Below are 20,047 nucleotides of genomic sequence, written 5' to 3'. Positions count from 1 at the left end.
ACTACGTCATATCATTATCATTCAAGATTTTTTAACTAAATATTTCTTAGAATTTTTATAAATTATTTTAATGATTATAAACATTTTATAACCATTCAAGATTTTTTTTATCAAATTTTGACGCATTACTTGCTTTTGTTGTATATCTCGCCCAGTTTTACCTAATAAAGTTTATTAAAATATTAATGAGAGGGGAACATGGGTTGCTCTACAAATATATATTTTTATTATGGCAAGAATAAAAGCAAAAAAAAAAAGCACACTTACTAAAAAATACAGATGTTTTGTAGATTTAGTCCACAATTCACACATTGCTGTCTGACTAGTTTCTGTCCTCTACTTATGCTAAAAAGGCAATAATGGTCCAACATTCCTGACCATTATCACCAGTAAAGCCTAGAAAAACAGGGCGTCAATTTATTTTAAACCGATAGGTTCAAACATTCATTTCCAGTTATCAAAGAAATAATTTGTTCTTTAATTATAGTTTTGTAGCTGTTACATTGTTTTAAATTCAAAATTGTAATATATTAGTGTAAAAGCTACAAATGGTGGAAAAACATATTTTTTAATTGTGTACCTGGGTCTCCATTTTTTCCATGGCCTCTCTTTTTAGATTCAACAAACTTATTCCTCAGGTTTTTCCAAACCTTTTAAGAAAAACTCCTCATTTCCCACTGCTGTTGCAATTTTAAGCCAAGAATTATTGGTCATCTGGTTATCTCTATCACGGATCATTAAGATGATTGTACAGTCGTACCCGTTTCAGACAAAATCTCTTCAAAGTGATTCAAATTCAACTCAAATCAAACGCGGCGCAGAGCACACTGTTAGCTCAAGTCTCAAAAAAAAATCATGCACTCCGCCGGCCGAAATCACGTCGCGCGCACCCAAAGCGAACCTCTGCAAACTCCACGATGATGTCATATCATCAATTCAAGCAAACTAGTGGGCGCATCGAGTATAAACCAGGATCAAGTGTGATGAACTCTGTTTGAACACAGAGCTTATTGTTTGCAATAAGCAATGGTAATTCTAATAGTTTAATAAAATGAATTAGATTTTTGGAAATCACCAAATGACAACCCCCTCCCCACCCTCATTGTCCTGCGAGAGGTCCCGACCCTCACTTTGGGAACCGCTGTCTTATGTTACATGTGAAGCAGTGAAAGAACAAACAATATGCTTCTGGTTGCAGTTCTCTAAACAACTCCCGTTTATTGCTAATAACAACAAATTACCTATAAAAAGTATGCAGTTAGAAAAGTAAGCAACAAGCAAATAATAAATATTCGTCTTTAATTATTAATTGTAAAAAAACAGGATTCTATACATTGTTAAAAGTCTATCTTCATGATTGTATTTTTGAAACATTTTGATTTTGTTTTATGGCATTATTTCAAGTAATATGATGCTATAGAACAATGTAGTGCGCTTCTGTTGTGCTTATAATATCACTGTTGCTTTCTAAGAAAGTCAGGGCAACCTCCAGCACCTCTCGACTCAGATTCTGGCTGTAGCGCTGCCTCACGCTGGACAGTATATGAAGGACATGGCATCCTTTCTCTGCATCTGCAAAAACAAGAAACACGAGACCAATCCTCTATTCGTTTAACAAGACCTAGGTTTCTTTTAAAATAATCAATGCTTAGATAAATAAATTTATAATGAGACAACCATCAACTATATAATTCAGCATTCAGTAGAATGATATAATGAGAATGGTATAGTTCACCCAAAATTGAAAATGTACTCATTATTTACTCGTTAGCAAGTGGTTCCAAACCTGTTTGAGTTACTTTATTATGTTGAATAGTAAAAAAGAGAAGTTGAATAAAGCTGAAAACCTGTAACCATTCACTTCCAGTAGAAAAAAACAAATACTATGGAGATCAATGGTTACAGGTTTCCAGCATTCTTCAAAATATCTTATTTTGTGTTCCACGGGGGAAAGAACATCAAACAGTTTTAAGTAAAAGGTTATTAAATGATGAGAGAACTTTCATTTTTGTGTGAACTTTCTCTTTAGTTCAAGTTCGATTCATTTATATACAGGGTGGGCCATTTATATGGATACACCTTAATAAAATGGGAATGGTTGCTGATAGTAATGTCCTGTTTTTGTCACATTAGTATATGTGAGGGGGCAAACTTTTCAAGCTGGGTGGTGACCATGGTGGCCATTTTGAAGTTGGGGTCATTTGACACAAACTCATTGGACATTTCACAGGAAAAACAAGGGTGTGCTTGGTTTTAATAAAACTTTATTCTATTAGTGACAATCCAACACAATGAGCGGCACATTAAACACATTTAATAAGTGGTCAGAAACTTGTAAATAACTCATGAAAAAGTAAAGTTACGCTAAAACCAAGCACACCATTGTTTTTTCTTGTGAAATTCCACCAATTATAGGTTTAATACCGATGTATATATTAGAGTTTGGAATTTAAAACAATTGAATAGTCATAAAACTAAAATTTAGTAACAAACTATTTCTTCGATGACTGGAAAGGAATATATTTGAACCTATTGGTTTACAATATACTGATGCCCTGTTTTTCTAGGCTTTACTGGGGATAATGATCAGGAATGTTGGACCATTACTGTACTACATTCTTGCCATAACAAAAAATATTTGTAGAGCAACCCATGTTCTCTTGTCATTGATAGTTTAATAAACTTCAATACATAAAACTGTCCAAGATTTGAACAAAAGCGTGATGCATCAAAATTTGATTAAAAAAATCTTGAATGGTTATAAAAATCCTTATAATCATTAAAATAATTTATAAAATAATAATAATATTATAATTATAATATTATAATATTAGTTTAAAAATCTTCAATAATATTAATGATATGATATCTACTTCACAGTTTATCCGTCAAATTTCATGGTGGATTTCTTTTGACCGCCCCCTGTCATTTTAAAGAATATCACAATGGCAAGCGCATCCAGTATAAAAGCTTTGTCCATTCCGTGAGATGCGTGTGCAGTCAGCGGAGGTCAGCGATGCGGCACCAGGTGAAAGTATAAATCAGGCTTTAGGCAGCCCCAAATACAGAGAGTTACAATAGTCTAACCGGGAGGTTATAAGCGCACGTAGGGCAATTTCTAGAGAATGTAAAGAGAGGGAGGACTTCATTTTAGAGAGAAGGCGAAGTTGATAAAAGCTATTTCCAAACACACTTGAAATGTGTTTATTAAATCTATTACGTTTATTAAAATTTAATGTATTAAATTTAAATATTAAAAAGTTCTGATCTAATGTTACGTCCAGGTTTTGTATTTGGGGTGATCCGAACTCCTTCAAGTTGCCTAAAATGGGGCGTTTACAATTTGACTAATCATTAGGCCCAAATATAATAACCTCTGTTTTCTCCTCAACAGAGGACTCATTCTTCTTTAACCAATCAGAATCAAGTATTCCAAAGAATGTGATAATAAATAGATGTACAACTCACATTTTTCCCGTTTGGTATCCTCTCGTAAAACATCCTTGATCGCTATATGAAGATCTTTGTCTTGTTCTGTTACCTAAAGCAGTGAAGATTATAAAAATGTAATTACATTTTAGAGCAGTTTTTAGAGGCTTATGTGATACATAACATCTTATTATGGCTAAACCGTGTGTTTATAATCCCCTCTAAAAATCCTGTTCGGAAATAAGAAGCATGTCTGGGAAGCAGATATTATACATCATCTCTTTAAATCTTTGTTGTTAAGAGTCTCTCGAGGTAGTATTGACCAGCTTTCTCTTCATTATGAGGACATGCTTGCTAATAAGTGTGTGTATGTGTGTGCGCATACGTTGTAGACTTCATCCTGGGTGCGCTTTTTGCGAAATATTTGCCCTTCGTCCTGGAGGAAACTCAGGGTTTCTTTTAGAAGTTTTCCAACTTGTGTGGCAAATGATGTCCCGGGCTGATCTGCCTCCTTCAGAGGAAAAAAATTAAAATAAATGCATCATGAAGGATGAGTCACCCCCAACAATGTATCAACTTTCTGGGATGCATCATTCAAAAATGACCCATCCCTCCAAAAAAAGGCTTTAAGAAGTAAAGAACGTTTCAATGAAATGCATATTGCATGCGCGTTCTCAACTGATTCTGAATGTGTCGATAGGCATCTCATTAGCATATCCCTTTCTCATCTCCATATGCTGCTGTCCTTGAATCTTCAGACTAGAAGCATCTCAGAGGAGACTCATAAAAGTGCTACCAATGATCACTCCCTGCTGCCTTCAAACAGCACAACACGTTCCCCCTGCCGTGCCCACCACAAGTTATTCCTGGCTCCTACATACCATTATACACTCCAGCCAAGAGTAATGACATTGAACAAGGACGGTTTACTTTGATAACGTCATGCGTTCATCTTTTGAATATGTTATAGCTGCACGATTTTGGAAAAACAGGGGGTTTTTTTTGGTTATGCATTGTTTAAAATAGAGATAATAATTTCTTCAAAACGTAACAAATAATTCCACTTAAAAAAATCAAATAGTATCTTACTAGAGGCTCTAATCAATTTTTTTAAAATATGATTATTTGTTCATAAAATTTGTAATCTTTTTTTGTTCTTTGAAATCACAGTTAAAGTCAGATTCATTAGCCCCCTTTAATTTTTTTTTTTTTTTTTATATATTTCACAAAATATGTTTAACAGACCAAGCACATTTAGACTTAGTCATTTAGCACACGCTTTTATCCAAAGCGACTTACAAATGAGGACAAGGAAGCAATTTACACAACTATAAGAGCAACAATGAATAAGTGCTGTAGGCAGGTTTCAGGTATGTAAAGAAAGTGTAAGAAGTAAAACAATAGTAATTTTTTAATTTATTTTTTAGTGGAGGAGTCAGAGAGGGAATTGCATATTAGTAAAGAAAGTGGAGACTAAATAGTTGAGTTTTTAGTCGTTTTTTGAAGACAGCGAGTGACTCTGCCGTTCTGATGCAGTTAGGGAGTTCATTCCACCAACTGGGCAAATTGAGCATGAGAGTTCGGGAAAGTGATTTCTTCCCTCTTTGGGATGGAACCACGAGGCGATGTTCATTCACAGAACGCAAGTTATAAATAATTAATCAATAATAAATAATAAATATAAATAATTATTCAACATTTTCACAGTATGTCTGATAATATTTTTCTTCTGGAGAAGTTGTTTTATTTCGGCTAGAATGAAAGCAGCTTTTAATTATTTAATTTTTTTAACCATTTCAAGGTCAAAATAATTAGCCTCTTAAAGCTAATTTTGTTTTTGATGTTCTGCAGAACAAACCATCGTTATACAATAACTTGTCTAATTACCCTAACCTGCCTAGTTAACCTAATTAACCTAGTTAAGCCTTTAAATTTCCCTTTAAGCTGTATAGAAGTGTCATGAAAAAATCTATTCAAATATTATGTACAGTCATCATGGAAAAGATAAAACAAAACAGTTTTTAGAAATGAGTTAATAAAACTTTTATGTTTAGAAATGTTTTGAAAAAAATCTTCTCTCTGTTTAACAGAAATTAGGGAAAAAATAAACAGGGGGGCGAATAATTCTGACTTCAACTGTATGAACAAAAAATAGGAGCAGCCATTTGTAGTGTTGTCCAAAACCTTAGTGGATGTTCCAAAATGTGCAGTCAATCATTCTTACAATGCACCGCAATAGCAAATACAACCCGTGTGCACTCAATGGCTACAGAATACACCAAATGAATTTACATGTTTGACATGAAATCCAACCAGTTTAAGTTTATAAATAAATTGTTAAAGAGTTCAAATTATCATTTGTATACATGATAAAAATCAAAATATTTTATTTCATTACTAACCGTACGTTCACACCGAAAGCGGCGAGAGCGTCCAAGGTCGCTCTGGCCGCCCTGGCGACAACGCTGTCTGCCTTCAGCTCCTGCGGCGAGAGCGTCAAAACTCGCTACATTGATCTCATATTTAAAGGAGCCGTTGCAGCATATCTTTTACATTCCTGCATAAAACATGTTTCTAGCGTGAAAATGTTGCGCACTTCTTATCAAATTCATACAACAATGGAAGATCAAGTTGCGTATGGTGTGGCTTTGCTCTATTTATCCAATATGTGTCCATATGTCTGAAATATCCTGAAGCAGCAGTACTGTTTTGTACTGTCACATCGCGTGAGATTCCCGCTTTTTTTAAGATAAATTTATATAACATTAATGAACATCAGTAACTCGCCAGTAACTTATTTAATGTATGTTCCTGTAGGAAAAAATTGTAAATAATTGGAAATCTGGCGACCGCAATAATCAAACCCTTGGGAACAACTGTGGTCGGAACCAAAGTTCACAGGTCTGTGTTCTCTGAACTGCTATCAAGCGATGGACGTCTTCATTCTGATTGGTTGCCGCCGAACCGCGTCATAGCTCATTACCATAAAGTTGACTTCATTTCAACTCTCCTCGACGCTCACGCCGGCGAAGACGCGCCGCGTTGCTCCTCGCCACTTATCGCCGCCGGCTCTCATTGAAAATGAATGACTTCCGGCTACTTTGACGCTCTCGCTGCTTTCGGTGTGATTGTACGGTTATAGACAGCTTACCAAGTGTTTTAAATGACTATCACAGGGTCTAAAGTTTAATATCTAAACCGTCTGAGATTTATCAAGCACAAACAAAAAAGGCCTCTCCTGTCTTCCACTTGTTTTCAATCACTTTTTTAAGTGAGCTGTTTTAGTGGACTTATGTAGGGAATAGTCAATGAGGGTATAGGCAATGATTTCAGATACAGCCAAGGTTGTGGACCTTTCCTGATCCCGTCCCTCTCTCTCTCCAAATTGGCTTCATGTCTAACTAATATCCTATCATAATAAAGCCCAAAAACAATAACAAATATAAATAATTATTCAACAAATAACTCTTAAAGAATTCAAGTTTCACAACGAGATGAAATAGCATTTTTGAAGAATGGCTTGAATTATTTGTTCAGTGTCAAAAACATTGTCGCCACCTATTTGTGTAACAGTTTGACCATCGCAGTTTTTCTGTGAAAATCTGAATATTTTAATAATTTTCCTTTGGCTTAGTTCCTTATTTATCAGGGGTCGCCACAGCAGAATGAACCGCCAACTATTCCAGCATATGTTTTACGCAGCGGAAACCCTTCCAGCCGCAACCCAGTACTGGGAAATACCCACACACACACACACCACACTCTTACACTACGGCTATTTTTGCTTACCCAATTCCCTTATAGCGCATGTCTTTGGACTGTAGGGGAAACCGGAGCACCTGGAGGAAATCCATGTGAATCCCGAAAAAACATGTAAACGCCACACAGACATGCCAACTGGTCCAGTGAGGACTCAAACCAGCAACTTTCTTGCAGGGAGGCAACAGTGCTAAACACTGATCCACCATGCTGTCGATCTGAATATTTGTAACACATAAATATAAAACTGGCTGAAAAGAGCAGTATAATTATTTTTTTTTTGTTCCCATGGGGTATTTTCATCTTTATTAGGACAAGAAAGTGAAAAGGAAGAATTAAACTAACTAATTAAACTCAAATTCTTTAAAATAATCAAACTCAGATCTCTCTCATGCTCAGTACCTGTTCTGCTGAAGATCTCTGGATCAGTGGATGTAAGAGGAACTCAACATCATAAGGACGAAACCTGGTCACCTCTTTCTCCAAGAGGAACTCCTTAAGGGTGAGAACTGCCCGAGACAGCAGATACTGGGGATGTGAGGAACCACCTGCTCTGTAAATGAAAATAAAAGCAGAAATATCTTTAAAGCCTTTCAGAATACATTTAAAATATGAAGCCTTAATCAAGCATTAAGTTCCCCCCTAAAGATAAGAATGACCTCATCATTTATTCCACCTCTTATGGTTTTAAACCTTTATGAGTTTCTGTCCTCTGTTGAACAAGATATAGTGAAGACGAATATATTTTGAAGAATGTTGGTTGGTGGGACCAATCAACTTCCATAGTGAGAAAAAAATTACTATGGAAGTCAATTTTTCAATAAACATTTTTTGTATAACAGAAGAAAAAACTAAAATAGGATTTAAATTGGAACAAGGATGAAATGAGGAGGACAGAATTTAAATGTTTTTGTCAAACTATCCCTTTTGAAAACTGCTTTTTTTTTCAAACTTAGTAAGCAATATACAATAATGCAACAAATTGTAACAGACATTTTTATGTAATTATATATTTACGCACATAATTACACAAAACAAAAACCTTTTGTCAAAAGGTTTTTAAGCTAAAAGCAGGGCTTAATTTGTGCCAGAACATGCCAGATCCGGCACCTCTGAAATCTGATCTCTGCCCCACCCCCCACCCTTTCGTTCGTAACAGACCCCCGCTCTTCACTTTTGTCCTTCGTCCGTGACACCCCTGCACTCCCGCTCTCCACTTTCCTGTGCGACATCTCTACATTCCTCAGGTAACATGCTGGATCCGTTACCCTGATTCCAGAGGACCTCGCAATTCACAAATTAAGCACTGGCTAAAAGTAATATATATTGTCATTAATTAGACAAAAACAGACAAACAGAAATCTTTATAAATTTTTTTTTTTTTAAACAAAAATTTGACTTTCATTCAGAAGTCAGATCGTTAGTTTAGCATTCAACAATTAAAGTAAATTCCTTTATTTAGGACTGCAGGTAAATGAGAAAAACAAATATGTTAAATACATTTGGTGATCACCAATTGACCTTATTCTAAAATGTGGAAGTGTGCTCGTTTTTCGATTGTTTAAGAACTTCCGATTCAGCTGCCTATGGATGAAATTACTAGGAGTATTAAACGGCAGAAAACTGTCAAACTATTTGCTCTACAAATGAGCATGTTCATGACTGTACAGACAAAGCAGAATAATGTATAGTAAGAACATATCAGTTTGCAACATCAAGCAATGTAACGAGCCGTTTTTAATGTCTAAAAATGAATGGAAGTGAATGAGACAGGAAGACTTGAGCCAAAGCGATTTAAATGGATGCGCCCACTCATACACAGAAAATAAAGCCAATACTGTAAGCTTGGGAAAGTTTATTAAAGTTGATCCACTGAAAAAAAAAATTGTTATGGGTAATCTTTAATCAAATTCTGAACATTTGCTTTTGCTTCCTCCTCGGATGATGTCTGTTTGATGGCTTCAGCCATTATTCTTAACCACTCCCCTCTTACCGTTAGTTTGCAATGAGAAAATGATGTATAAAAAGAAAGCTCCGCCCACTACTCAATATTCTGTTTCAGCAGGAAGTACATCAACATTCTGAAATAAAAGTCTCAGCAGCTTCCCATTCATGCAAACTTTAAGCAAGTCATGTATAATAACAGAGACCTCCTGTTTAACTCACTCTGTGCTGCCCAGGTCATCACTCGGCATCTTGAACGGCTGATCGTAGCACTTTCTGTACAGCTGAGGCAGTTCCAGCATACGTGAGATCTGCACTGCCATCGCAGGGTCATGTACTTTATCTACACACACACAGAAACAACAGATACTGATTACTGCAAAATAACCATGACTCCAGCAGGTGTTCCAAAAACAAGCGGTTTCTAACTGATTAAACAAACTAGATGTCATTCAAATCCCTGATGATTTTACTTACAGAAGGAGGTGGCCTTGATTTCCCTGTTATCTCTGGAGGTTTTGACAGTCCCTCGCACCCTCAGCAGGTCTCCGATCTCCAGCACGGTGCTCTTACGTTCAGCCTCTTTCAGCCCTTTGAGTTCATCCTCAATGTTAAAGCTCCTGGGGAATCCGCTAGCATCTCCACCTATATCAACATTAGCGCTGGATTAGTAACTGCTAGACTAGTAAATTAAATAGTGTTAAAAGAATGATATGGTTGACTATTAAATTATAGCTATATATATATATATATATATATATATATATATATATATATATATATATAAACAGTTTACATACACTCTAAAGAAGGAACATAACAGTTTTTAAAAAATGTCTGATGATAAATCATTAATAAACGTTCACAATATTTGGTCCGTTAGGATTACCTGAATGACTTTGGGGTATCCTTCCACACGCTTCTTACAATAGTTTGAAGGAATTTTGGGTCATTCCTCCTGACAGAACTGGTGTAACTGAGTCAGATTTGTTGGCTGTCTAACTCACACAAGCTTTTTCAACTCTGCCCACAAATTTTCTATAGAATTGACATCAGGGCTTTGTGATGGCCACTCCAAAGCTTTCACTCTGATGTCCTTAAAGCACATTTTAACTAATTTGGCAGTATGCTTAGGGTCATGGTCTGTTTGGAAGACCCATTTGTGGCCAAGTTTTAATTTCTTGGCTGATGTCTTGAGACGTTGCTTCAGTATTTCTACATAATGTTCTTTCTTCATGATGCCATCTATGCTAGGAAGTGGACCAGTCCTTCCTCCAGCGAACCACAACATGATGCTGCCGCCCCCATATTTCACATTTGGGATGGTGTTCCTAGCCTTGTAAGCTTTCCCCTTTGTCCTCCAAATGTAACACTGGTCATTATGCCCCAAACAGTTTAATCTTAGTTCCATCAGACCACAGGACATGTCTCCAAAAATTATTCTTTTTCCAAGTGTATTTTTGCAAATTGTAATTTGGCTTTTTTATTGATTCTGGCTTGTTGATTTTCCCATGTTGTCACAAAAGAAAGCAGTGTGTTTGAGGTTTTCCTTAAACACTATTCTACAGTTGTGCCTCCAATTAACTCAAATATGTTCCTATATACATAATTGATTGATTTAAAATATTTAGACAAAAAAATAATACTTGTTGTTATTTTTAGTGTCACATTTGGTAACTTACATGTTGTTGAACCTCCTTGATCCCGCCATTTCTCATCTTTCCAACAAAGACAATTAATGACCCCAGTACTGTCATCCACTGTGCATTGAAAAACACAAACAAACAGTCAGACCAGTTGCAATGTGTCCACTTTTTTTACTTTTTACTTTCACTTTAACACAGACCTCCATAGCAGTAGAAATCCTCTCTCTCCCGCTTGTAAACAACAATCCCCAGTACATCCACCTGGAAGATGGGGTGAGTCTTGTAGAAATAAATCCCTACAACACATGTCAATTGAGAGCTTTCAGGCTTAAGACAGATTGTCCATACAATAAACTTAGAGATTGCACATGGGGAAGAAAAACTGACAAATAATGAGAACTTTTTCCCAGTGATGCAAACAATACATTGCAGTACGATACTAATATAACACACATAACCTTACATCACAGAGACATTTATTTGATGTTTGTCTTCACATCTGAAAAACATATTGGAGCCAGTGGTGCCCCCAGAAGATTTTCTTAGGAGTGGCCAAATAAAGCCACACCAAATATTGGACTGGCACACCAAAAATAATGAATTCAGTGTAATGTTATTTATTATTTTGTTTCTGGTAAATGAAATAATGTGGTTTTGATTAATGAATTACTCATAAAATATTGCAAGAATTCACTAAGTATATGTGCAAACCATATAAACATCAATATTTAGTTATTTATATACTATATATTATTATTATATATAACTAATATTATATATTAGTTATTTATATATTAATATTTAACACTTTTTAGGTCAGATATTTTTCCACATACTTTTATTGTACAATGTCTAAAATAATTAATTAATATTTAATTAATAAATATTTAATAATTCATTAAAACAGACAAATGAACAAACTAAACAAAAGGCATTACTATATACACACACTCACAATGCAGACCCTAATAATATCATTTATCCATATTCCTTTTTGAGCCACAATATTAACAGCTTTTTCTATAGATGTACCTTTTTGCAAAATACATCCACAAAATAATTGATATTTTGGACTCTTGAAAGTTAACCAGCAAAAAAAAATGGAGGTGCTAAATATACTAGATTCTGAAACGCTGATTTTAAAATGCAAAAAATTTATTTATTTATTTAGTTATTTATTTATTTATTTTTTATTTAAAAATGTATTTATTTTTTGCATTTGTGGTTTTCAATTAAATAAAACACAATTTACATTTTAACTTAAACGATTTCTTAATAAATAGTTTACAATCTTGTGAACTCAAAGTCCTTTTTCATTTCTCGTTGTCAAACAATACTAAATAAATTATAAAAACTTTATCTTTATTTGGAATTTACTTGAAATTGTTGTGGTAAAGTCAGCTTATCTGCTGGGGTTGAACGCTAGCGGCTGCATTTCATTCATTCATTCATTTTCTTTTTGGCTTAGTCCCGTTATTAATCTGGGGTCGCCACAGCGGAATGAACCGCCAACTTATCTAGCATATGTTTTACGCAGTGGATGTCCTTCCAGTTGCAACCCATTTCTGGGAAACATCCATACACTCTCATTTACACTCATACACTACGGACAATTTAGCCAACCCAATTCACCTGTAGCACATGTCTTTGGACTGTGGGGGAAACCGGAGCACCCGGTTGCTCTTGTTTTCCTCACAGTCCAAAGACATGTGCTACAGGTGAACTGATTAAGCTTATTTGGCTGTAGTGCATATGTGTGAATCAGTGAATGCAAGAGTGTTGCATCTGCAAGGGCATCCGCTGCGTAAACACATATGCTAGAGAAGTTGGCGGTTCATTCCGCTGTGGCGATCCCTGATGAATAAAGGGACCAAGCCAAAAAGAAAATGAATGAACATCAACAGGAAAATCATATTGGGGTGGCCATGGGGAGGCAAGTTTACACAGGGGTGGCCATTACTACATTAATGTTATGTCTATTAAAGTTAGACATCTCCGTTTGGACATTAAATTAACATTTAGATTAAGTCTTGAAGATGTTTTAAATTCAGAATGCTCATACAACAGACTTTTTAAAGACATTAATTAGACCTTCACCGCAGATGTTTTCCAGACCAAACGTTTTTTTTTAATTTTGGTAAGTTTGGTTTTATATTCGAACATTCCTTAATTTTAGCAGTCCCTGTATTTAACACACTATACTTTGAATATTCAGTCTGAAATCGCACACAGTTAAAAGTGATTAATCACTTAAAGCGAGTAAACCAGCTGCCATAAAAGCAACAAGTTGACTTTACAAAAATAATGTAAGTAAAACCATTGTAACTTGGAACTGTTAAGTTGACTTATTATTTATAATTATGCTAATTGTACTAACTTTTTTTTGCAAATAAAAGTAAACTAATCACTTTTTTCCAATACATCTTTATTATATTTGAGTTTCTTTCCAGCTTTTCTGTATCTAGCAAAAAAAATCTAGCATTAACCAAAACAAATCTGCTCTTTCAGACTTCAGTGCGTCTTCTATAATCAATACACGCTCTAAGTGTAGATTTTATAGAATTTATGGTGCACCAAATATGTAATATTGTGATAATGACAGTAATTATTTGAAAACATACTAAAATAGCCTGACATTGTAATAAAGATTAGTTGACTTTTAAAAAGTTTGTACAATTAGCATAATTTTAAAAATTAAGTCAGTTTAACAGTTTTAAGTTACAACGGGTTAACTTACATTATTTTTGTTAAATTAACTTGTTGCTTTTAAGGTAATTGGTTTACTCGCTTTAAGTAACTAATCATTTTTACAGTGCATGTAAGCAGGGAGCGGACTTAGTGATTTTGGGGCCCTAAACAATTCCAGCCATGGGGCCCAAAAGTTCAAAAATGCCCTTTTAAATTTTTTTTTTTTTTTTTTTGCTGTTATTTCTTATATCATTTCATCTCCTTTTCTACATTTTATCGTAATCCAAAATAATAATAATTTGTCAAACTTTTATAACGATTTCATTCATTAATTCATTTTCTTTTCGGCTTAGTCCCTTTATTATTCTGGGGTCGCCACAGCGGAATGAACCACCAAGTAAATAAAACATTTTGTTTTTAAAACTAAATCTTTACTGATTTGACTGCTAGACTAATCCATGATTAAAGGTGGGGGACACATTTGTACAGATGTAATAATTACATTTAAATTTTTTAAAATGTAGACCCTCACCGTAAAAATATGACAGAAAATAATGTTAGATAATATTTATAGGTATAAGTTATACTTCTATGTATTTATTTGGGGGCCGTTAGATTTCCTGGGACCCCAAGAGGCCACTTATCCTGCCTATTGGTAGAATCAGCCCCTGCATGCAAGTATGACTTCAAAACAACATTAGCAGCACTGTTTAATTAACTGTAAACAATGTACATTGATAGTAGTTGGCTGCTAATATGATTTCCCTATCTAGAATAAGCAAACAATAATTTTCTGAAATTATATTGGAGAATGTCCGAACGTGCGAATGTAAGACCAATTTTACTATCTTTACTATCTTACTATCATTACTATCTTTACCAACTTTACAACTTTATTATCTTGCAGGCATACTGTATGTGTGCTATTTGGGAAATGTTTATTTTTTATAGTCGTGTTGTGAGATACATCCAACGAACACATTTAAACAGACCAAGAACTGACTGTTTGAATTTACGTTACCGGGTACTTGTCTGGACTCTTTCATCAGTAGGATGTCAGTGATGTAGAGTCTGCAATAGGAAGAAAACACGGGGTCCAGACCCCACAACATAGACGGCAGCTCATCCGCATCATCATCTCCCAGACTCACCGCCATCAGACATCACTGTCGACAGCGAACACTAAAACACAACCAAACATGTACACTTAAGTTATCTTCATGAAACTCAACTAGTTTTACTAGCTTGTGCGAGCAATTTTTGAATGAGTTTGAAAAGCCCACGGAGTCATGTTTGTGTTTTTCCGCTGTCTGCGCAGTTGAGTCACTGCGCACATAGGAAAAAGGAAATTGCGCTTGGTTCATGAATATTAATGAGCTTACGTGACGCTGATGTAAAAGTAACGAAACATGCTAAACTAATATTCAACATGTCTTTAAAAGATGTGATTTGCACTTTTTCACACACAAAAAGAACATTCGAGTATGTTGTTAACTTCTACATTTTACATGGTAAATATTTTATACATAAACAGAAATTTGCGAAATGCGTACCAAAATGTAATATTTTTTTATTAGAAATGGAAAATCTGAAAATATCTCTAATGCAAATTAAAAACAAAAATAATGATTTAATGTTAGATTTCATGAAGGAATTTTTTTCTAGTTCTGATCCCCCGCTGTAGTCGATGATTGTATCCTAAGTTATTATTTTAGTTTATATGTATAGAAGTATTTTGTAATATTTTTATTTTTTTATCTTATTAATTAATTAATTAATTTATTTATTTATTTATTTGTTTATTTATTTATTTTATTTTATTTTTTGCAATTTTTTATTAATTTTTTCTCTCCTGTTATATATTTACTTATCATTTTTGGATCTTGTAACTATAGTAATGTTTATGAATATAATATATATCTGAATTATTGTATTTTTACTTTATGTAATGTTTCAAAACTATAATAAAAAAATATTCAACATGTCTTAGATGGGATTCGAAATTTATCGGAACATACTACATTATGTTATATGTTTTGTTATGACTTTGTTACATATTTATTGCGTGTCATTACATGTGATTCTAGCATGAAATAACATGTTGAACGTGCTGAAATTGGTTGCTAGGGAGTGACTAGTAGTAAGTGTAAAGGTTATCAGTGATTGGCTGCTGGCTAGACTGAGTTAAATGAGCCCAGACTTTAGTTTGTACGAAAGTTTGATGCAGAGTTACAAGCTCACAAAGGATAATCGAATGACAGTCTTTTACAATGAAAGTCCATGGGACAGTTGCTAGGGTGCTGAAATTGGTTGCTATAGACTGACTAGGAATTTTAAAGGTCATAAGTGGTTGGCTGCTGGCTAGACTGAGTTAAATGAGGCCAGACCGGGCCAGACTCTAGTCCAGGGGTGGGCAAACTCGGTGCTGGAGGAGGGCCGGTGTCCTGCACAGTTTAGACCTAACTCTGATGAAACACACCTGCTTATAGATTTCTTGAGTGATCTTGAAGACACTGATTGGCATGTTCAGGTGTGTTTGATTAGAGATGGAGCTAAACTATGCAGGACACCGGCCCTCCAGGACCGAGTTTGCCCACCACTGCTCTAGTCTGATGCAGAGTATTGAGCTCACAGAGTTTGACCCAAAGTTAAGTCAATGGGAATTTTCTGGGTCGTTTTTGAGAAAACCGAAAGTCGGATCAGTTAGAATAGCAAAGCAACCCCAATCAGACCAGTCTGAAGATCTGACAAAACGTTTAAAGAATGTAGCTTGAAAGGCTTAGGAGAAAATACACTTTAAAAACATCTCAGAAGAAAAAGAAGTTTTTGTGGGATAAAAGTAGCCTACGTTGTCTTTTTCAAGTCACCATAATATTTTTTTAAAGGTACAGTACAATTAATTATACATGTTGCATCCGGGGATATATATTGTAAAAATCACAAACTTACAAGTTTTTTTGCAGCTTTTTGTTTTAAAAACTCTGTAATAACACACACTGCCATGAAATTTTTTATTTATCCTTAACATTTTTATTAGTAAGCTCGTGCTTAAGCGGGAATGAGATAAACAGTATGGGCAAATTGGCCATAAAAATAATTTTAGGAGTACAAGTATCTTCTTCATAATAAGCAGCAATTCTCCCCTTAGGCTGAATGTGTGTTAAACGATTATATTAATGTATCTAGAACAGAAAAGATGATGAGGAAAAAATGGATGTGGTGTCCAGACGGGGGCGCCATTTAACTAGTAAAACAAATTAATATTCTTTACAGACAGAAGAAATCCAAAGTTCATGCCAGAAACCAGAAACTCGCAGATGGTGAGAATTAAGTACATTGTTCAAAAGCAATAAAAAACACATTGATTTTTTTTACTTGAGTTTAAATAAAAAAAATTAAGTTCCCTGACCGGGAATCGAACCCGGGCCGCGGCGGTGAGAGCGCCGAATCCTAACCACTAGACCACCAGGGAGCGCTGGGTGATAACGCAGACATGTTAGGTTTTGACACCAGCTCGTCAAAATGAAAAGTAAATCTCGACTCGATCTTCACAGGCGTTTTCAGGGCATTATTATTGTATGAGGTTTCATTAAGTCATGTGATTACTACAGATTCAGGTTTGAATCGTGTCAGATTACGAGCTTTGGAATTAAAACTAGCAACGATGCCAATTACAGCTATTAACACTTGTGTTTTGTTCAAATTGACAACCCTTTCACTATATTAGTACACTGTAAAACCCAACAGTCAACTTTATCAAATGAAATGAGTGTACTTAACTCAAAATTTACTGAAAGTTAATTCTACTCGTTTGAAAATAGTTTTAAACTCAGTGTTGAAGGTAATGAGTTAACTCAAATGGTTTATTGCAATCGGTTTCCTCAAATGGTTTGAGTTGCCTTAACTTATTGGGTTTACAGTACTCATTGGTTTGAGTTCTCTTCATTTATAGAGTGTCACATGTGCTCAAATGGCTTCATTTACTAAAAATGGATTAAGCTTACAGTACTTATTACGATTAGTTTTTGAACCTAAATATTTTGTTGCAATCGGTTTCCTCAACCGATTTGAGTTACCTTAACTTTTTGGGTTTAATGTAGCTATTTGCGCCATATTCACTTCCATTATAACAACATTTTTGATTGCAAAGCCATGACCAGCATATAATCATGCATGCTTGATTATTGGTGGTTTTCCCTGTTGGGAAGAGGTACAAAATGTAATACAATTTATTTGCTTGTTGGCACCATTAACCCTTTAGATAAGCCTGTGCAAAACCGATGAAGAGGTGGCTTCGTCTTTAAGGCGGCACATGAGATTAGGCCAGATATCAAATGTAGTATTTGGCCCAGATTTTAAAAATTTCTATGTGGGCCACGTAAGTTTGGCCAAACTTGACCCACTTTTAAAATACATTTAAATGATTTTTGTGTAAAGAAAAAATTCTACCAGTCGGGTCGCTTCAAGAAAAATCGTGGCCATAAAGCGAAATGCTTCATGGGTTTATCAAATTCATGACCAACATATCTGGCCCAGTTATCAGTTTACTTGGCTAAGACTGGCAAAAGCTAATTGTGTGGGCCTGATCTGGGCCAGAGAAATTACGTGGAAATGCTCTCTTAAAAAATTGCTTTTAGGATGGAATTGGTAAGATCATTCCTAAAGCATGGAATAGTAAATGAAAAGATTCGAGAAAGATTCAAGTTTTTTTTTTCTCTCTCCATGGTTGCATCATAAGACTTCCAGGATACAAAGGGGGACTAAACATGTGGAGGCTGGAGGGTGCAGATCAGATCCCATGGCTTTCTGCCTTCATTGAGGACCAGCTATGCTGTAAAGTTTTAGTCATTTGTAGATGCTTGATTGCACACGATGGAAGTCCAGCCAGAAGTGTGTTGCACTGTGGAGCTGAAAGAATTGCAGAGTCATCCTACCTTTGAGATTGCTTTGTAAATCTGTCCCATCATTCGAGAGACAGAGACGTGTCGCAATCTGTGCCGCGTCACTGTAAGATCGTAAACCATGATAGAAGACTGATATTTGCAATAAGAGCGATAGCTGCATCTGCTGTGAGAAGAGTGTATAGAAATTGGCCATAAATGCTGCCGTCAGATATTGATGCGAACTCACTGACCCAGAACTCTCAGCCAATTGTGCAATACTGTTAAAATGATCATCCCATATGATCTAATGGTCAGACTGACTCAAATAACAACCAGTGCTGATGAGAAACTCACACATATCAGATAAGAAGATTGTAGTATCTCTGTTTTATTGTTGTTGGGACCATTAGGAGCTCTTTTAAAGGCTGTAAACCACTGCTGCGTAATACTGATCTGAAACCTGAAGCCAAACTTCTAACAAGAAGACAAATGCAAAAGAAGCGTCCTTCAGCTTGTAACTGTATTTAAGGCTGTGCCATGGATGATAGCTTTACGTGAATTCTTGCACAGTGTGAAGCAGCCATCGTAGTCCATGACCTGACCTTTGGACAGAAGAGTTAGGGCAGATTAACAGTCAATATAAAGAAGAGGTCAAAGAGTAACTCTTCACGTATTGATCACATTTTCTAGAAGTACAAAGCAGGATCTATTTGCCAGTATCCTGCTGAAAAACAGTAGAAACACTTATTGAATAATGGTTATAACGAAAGTTGTAGTGGTTTTACATGGAAACTGTTAAGAGTCCCTGTGGATTTTTCTGGTAATTCATTGCCTTCACTGGTGGCATGTTCATAACCACCAAATTGTAACAGAATGTGTCCCAAAACACAATGGAAACATTAAAATGTAGTGGTTTTAACCCTTGTGCACTGTTCAAATGGACTACATTTTGTTATGTTAGGGATGAAAATGAATTAAACTGCTGTAAAATGCATCAGATAATTTTTTTTTCAAATTTATTTTAATTTTTATTATTATTATTATTTTTGCAGAAATCTGTCAATCAACCTCAGTCCTATAAAAAAACTACTAAATGTTTTTTAAAATTACAGGATTTTAAGTCTTTAATTGCCAAGTTCACAAATGATGTCACTGATTTGGTGAAAAAAAAAACTCAAAAGAATGATGTATTTTCAATATAAAAAGTAGTTGTGGACTAAAACCTGTTATCACAGTCTTAGGCATGTGAAAGACAAGTAACAACATTGGCTTTGATGCATTCTTTTTCATATTTTCTCTCTAATTTAATGTTTGTGGCTGCTTTTACCCCATTGACTTCCATTATAACCACATTTGATGATGCAATAGACAGTCTTTGTTTTTGTTTACTCCATGTAGTTCTGAGAGCTGAGATGCATATTTTGATTTTCTCACACACATCAAGATGGGAGCACAAAGGTCACTCTCACAGATACACACACACTTTAATTCCCTGTTATACTGCATATAAAATCCACAAACTAAGCTTTTTTAAAAGGGTTAATGGTGCCAACTGATGATCAACAATAAAAACTACAAGTGTTTCCTCTTCTCTACTGGGGAAGAGGTAACCCAAACCCTACTGAGAAAACCACCAACCATCAAAAATGCATGATTATATGGTGTCATGGTTTTGTGACTAAAAAAATGTGGTTATAT

General features: G+C 35.1%; 1 protein-coding gene and 1 non-coding gene across 3 annotated transcripts; both read right to left on the bottom strand.

The window, feature by feature from the left end:
• Positions 1 to 1,192: 1,192 nt before the first annotated feature.
• On the bottom strand, positions 1,193 to 14,780 carry stn1 (STN1 subunit of CST complex). Of its 2 annotated transcripts, XM_073922420.1 has the most exons (10): positions 14,750 to 14,780; positions 14,488 to 14,648; positions 10,979 to 11,074; positions 10,815 to 10,892; positions 9,610 to 9,777; positions 9,355 to 9,475; positions 7,591 to 7,741; positions 3,815 to 3,940; positions 3,469 to 3,541; positions 1,193 to 1,572 (listed from the first exon to the last, which is right to left on the bottom strand). In XM_073922420.1, the coding sequence occupies exons 2-10, from the start codon at positions 14,621 to 14,623 to the stop codon at positions 1,415 to 1,417; spliced, it is 1,107 nt and encodes a 368-aa protein (XP_073778521.1). In that variant the 5' UTR covers positions 14,624 to 14,648; positions 14,750 to 14,780; the 3' UTR covers positions 1,193 to 1,414.
• Positions 14,781 to 16,866: 2,086 nt separating this feature from the next.
• Positions 16,867 to 16,938, bottom strand: trnae-cuc (transfer RNA glutamic acid (anticodon CUC)). The gene has a single exon. It is a non-coding gene; the product is annotated as a tRNA-Glu (tRNA).
• Between the last annotated feature and the right edge of the window lie 3,109 nt (positions 16,939 to 20,047).

The sequence above is a fragment of the Danio rerio genome, chromosome 1 (genome assembly GCF_049306965.1).
Source record: "Danio rerio strain Tuebingen ecotype United States chromosome 1, GRCz12tu, whole genome shotgun sequence".
NCBI classification, from domain to species: domain Eukaryota; kingdom Metazoa; phylum Chordata; class Actinopteri; order Cypriniformes; family Danionidae; genus Danio; species Danio rerio.
This window is presented reverse-complemented; position numbering and strand designations above follow the sequence as displayed.

Bases quoted from the DNA above. Each gene is read 5' to 3' on its own strand.
- stn1 (XM_073922420.1), bottom strand. From the start codon at position 14,623: ATGGCGGTGAGTCTGGGAGATGATGATGCGGATGAGCTGCCGTCTATG. The intron at 11,075-14,487 runs GTAACGTAAATT...CATGTGTTGTAG, and splicing joins AGAGTCCAGACAAGTACCCG to GGATTTATTTCTACAAGACT. The intron at 3,941-7,590 runs GTACTGAGCATG...TTTCCTCTGAAG, and splicing joins AGAGATCTTCAGCAGAACAG to GAGGCAGATCAGCCCGGGAC.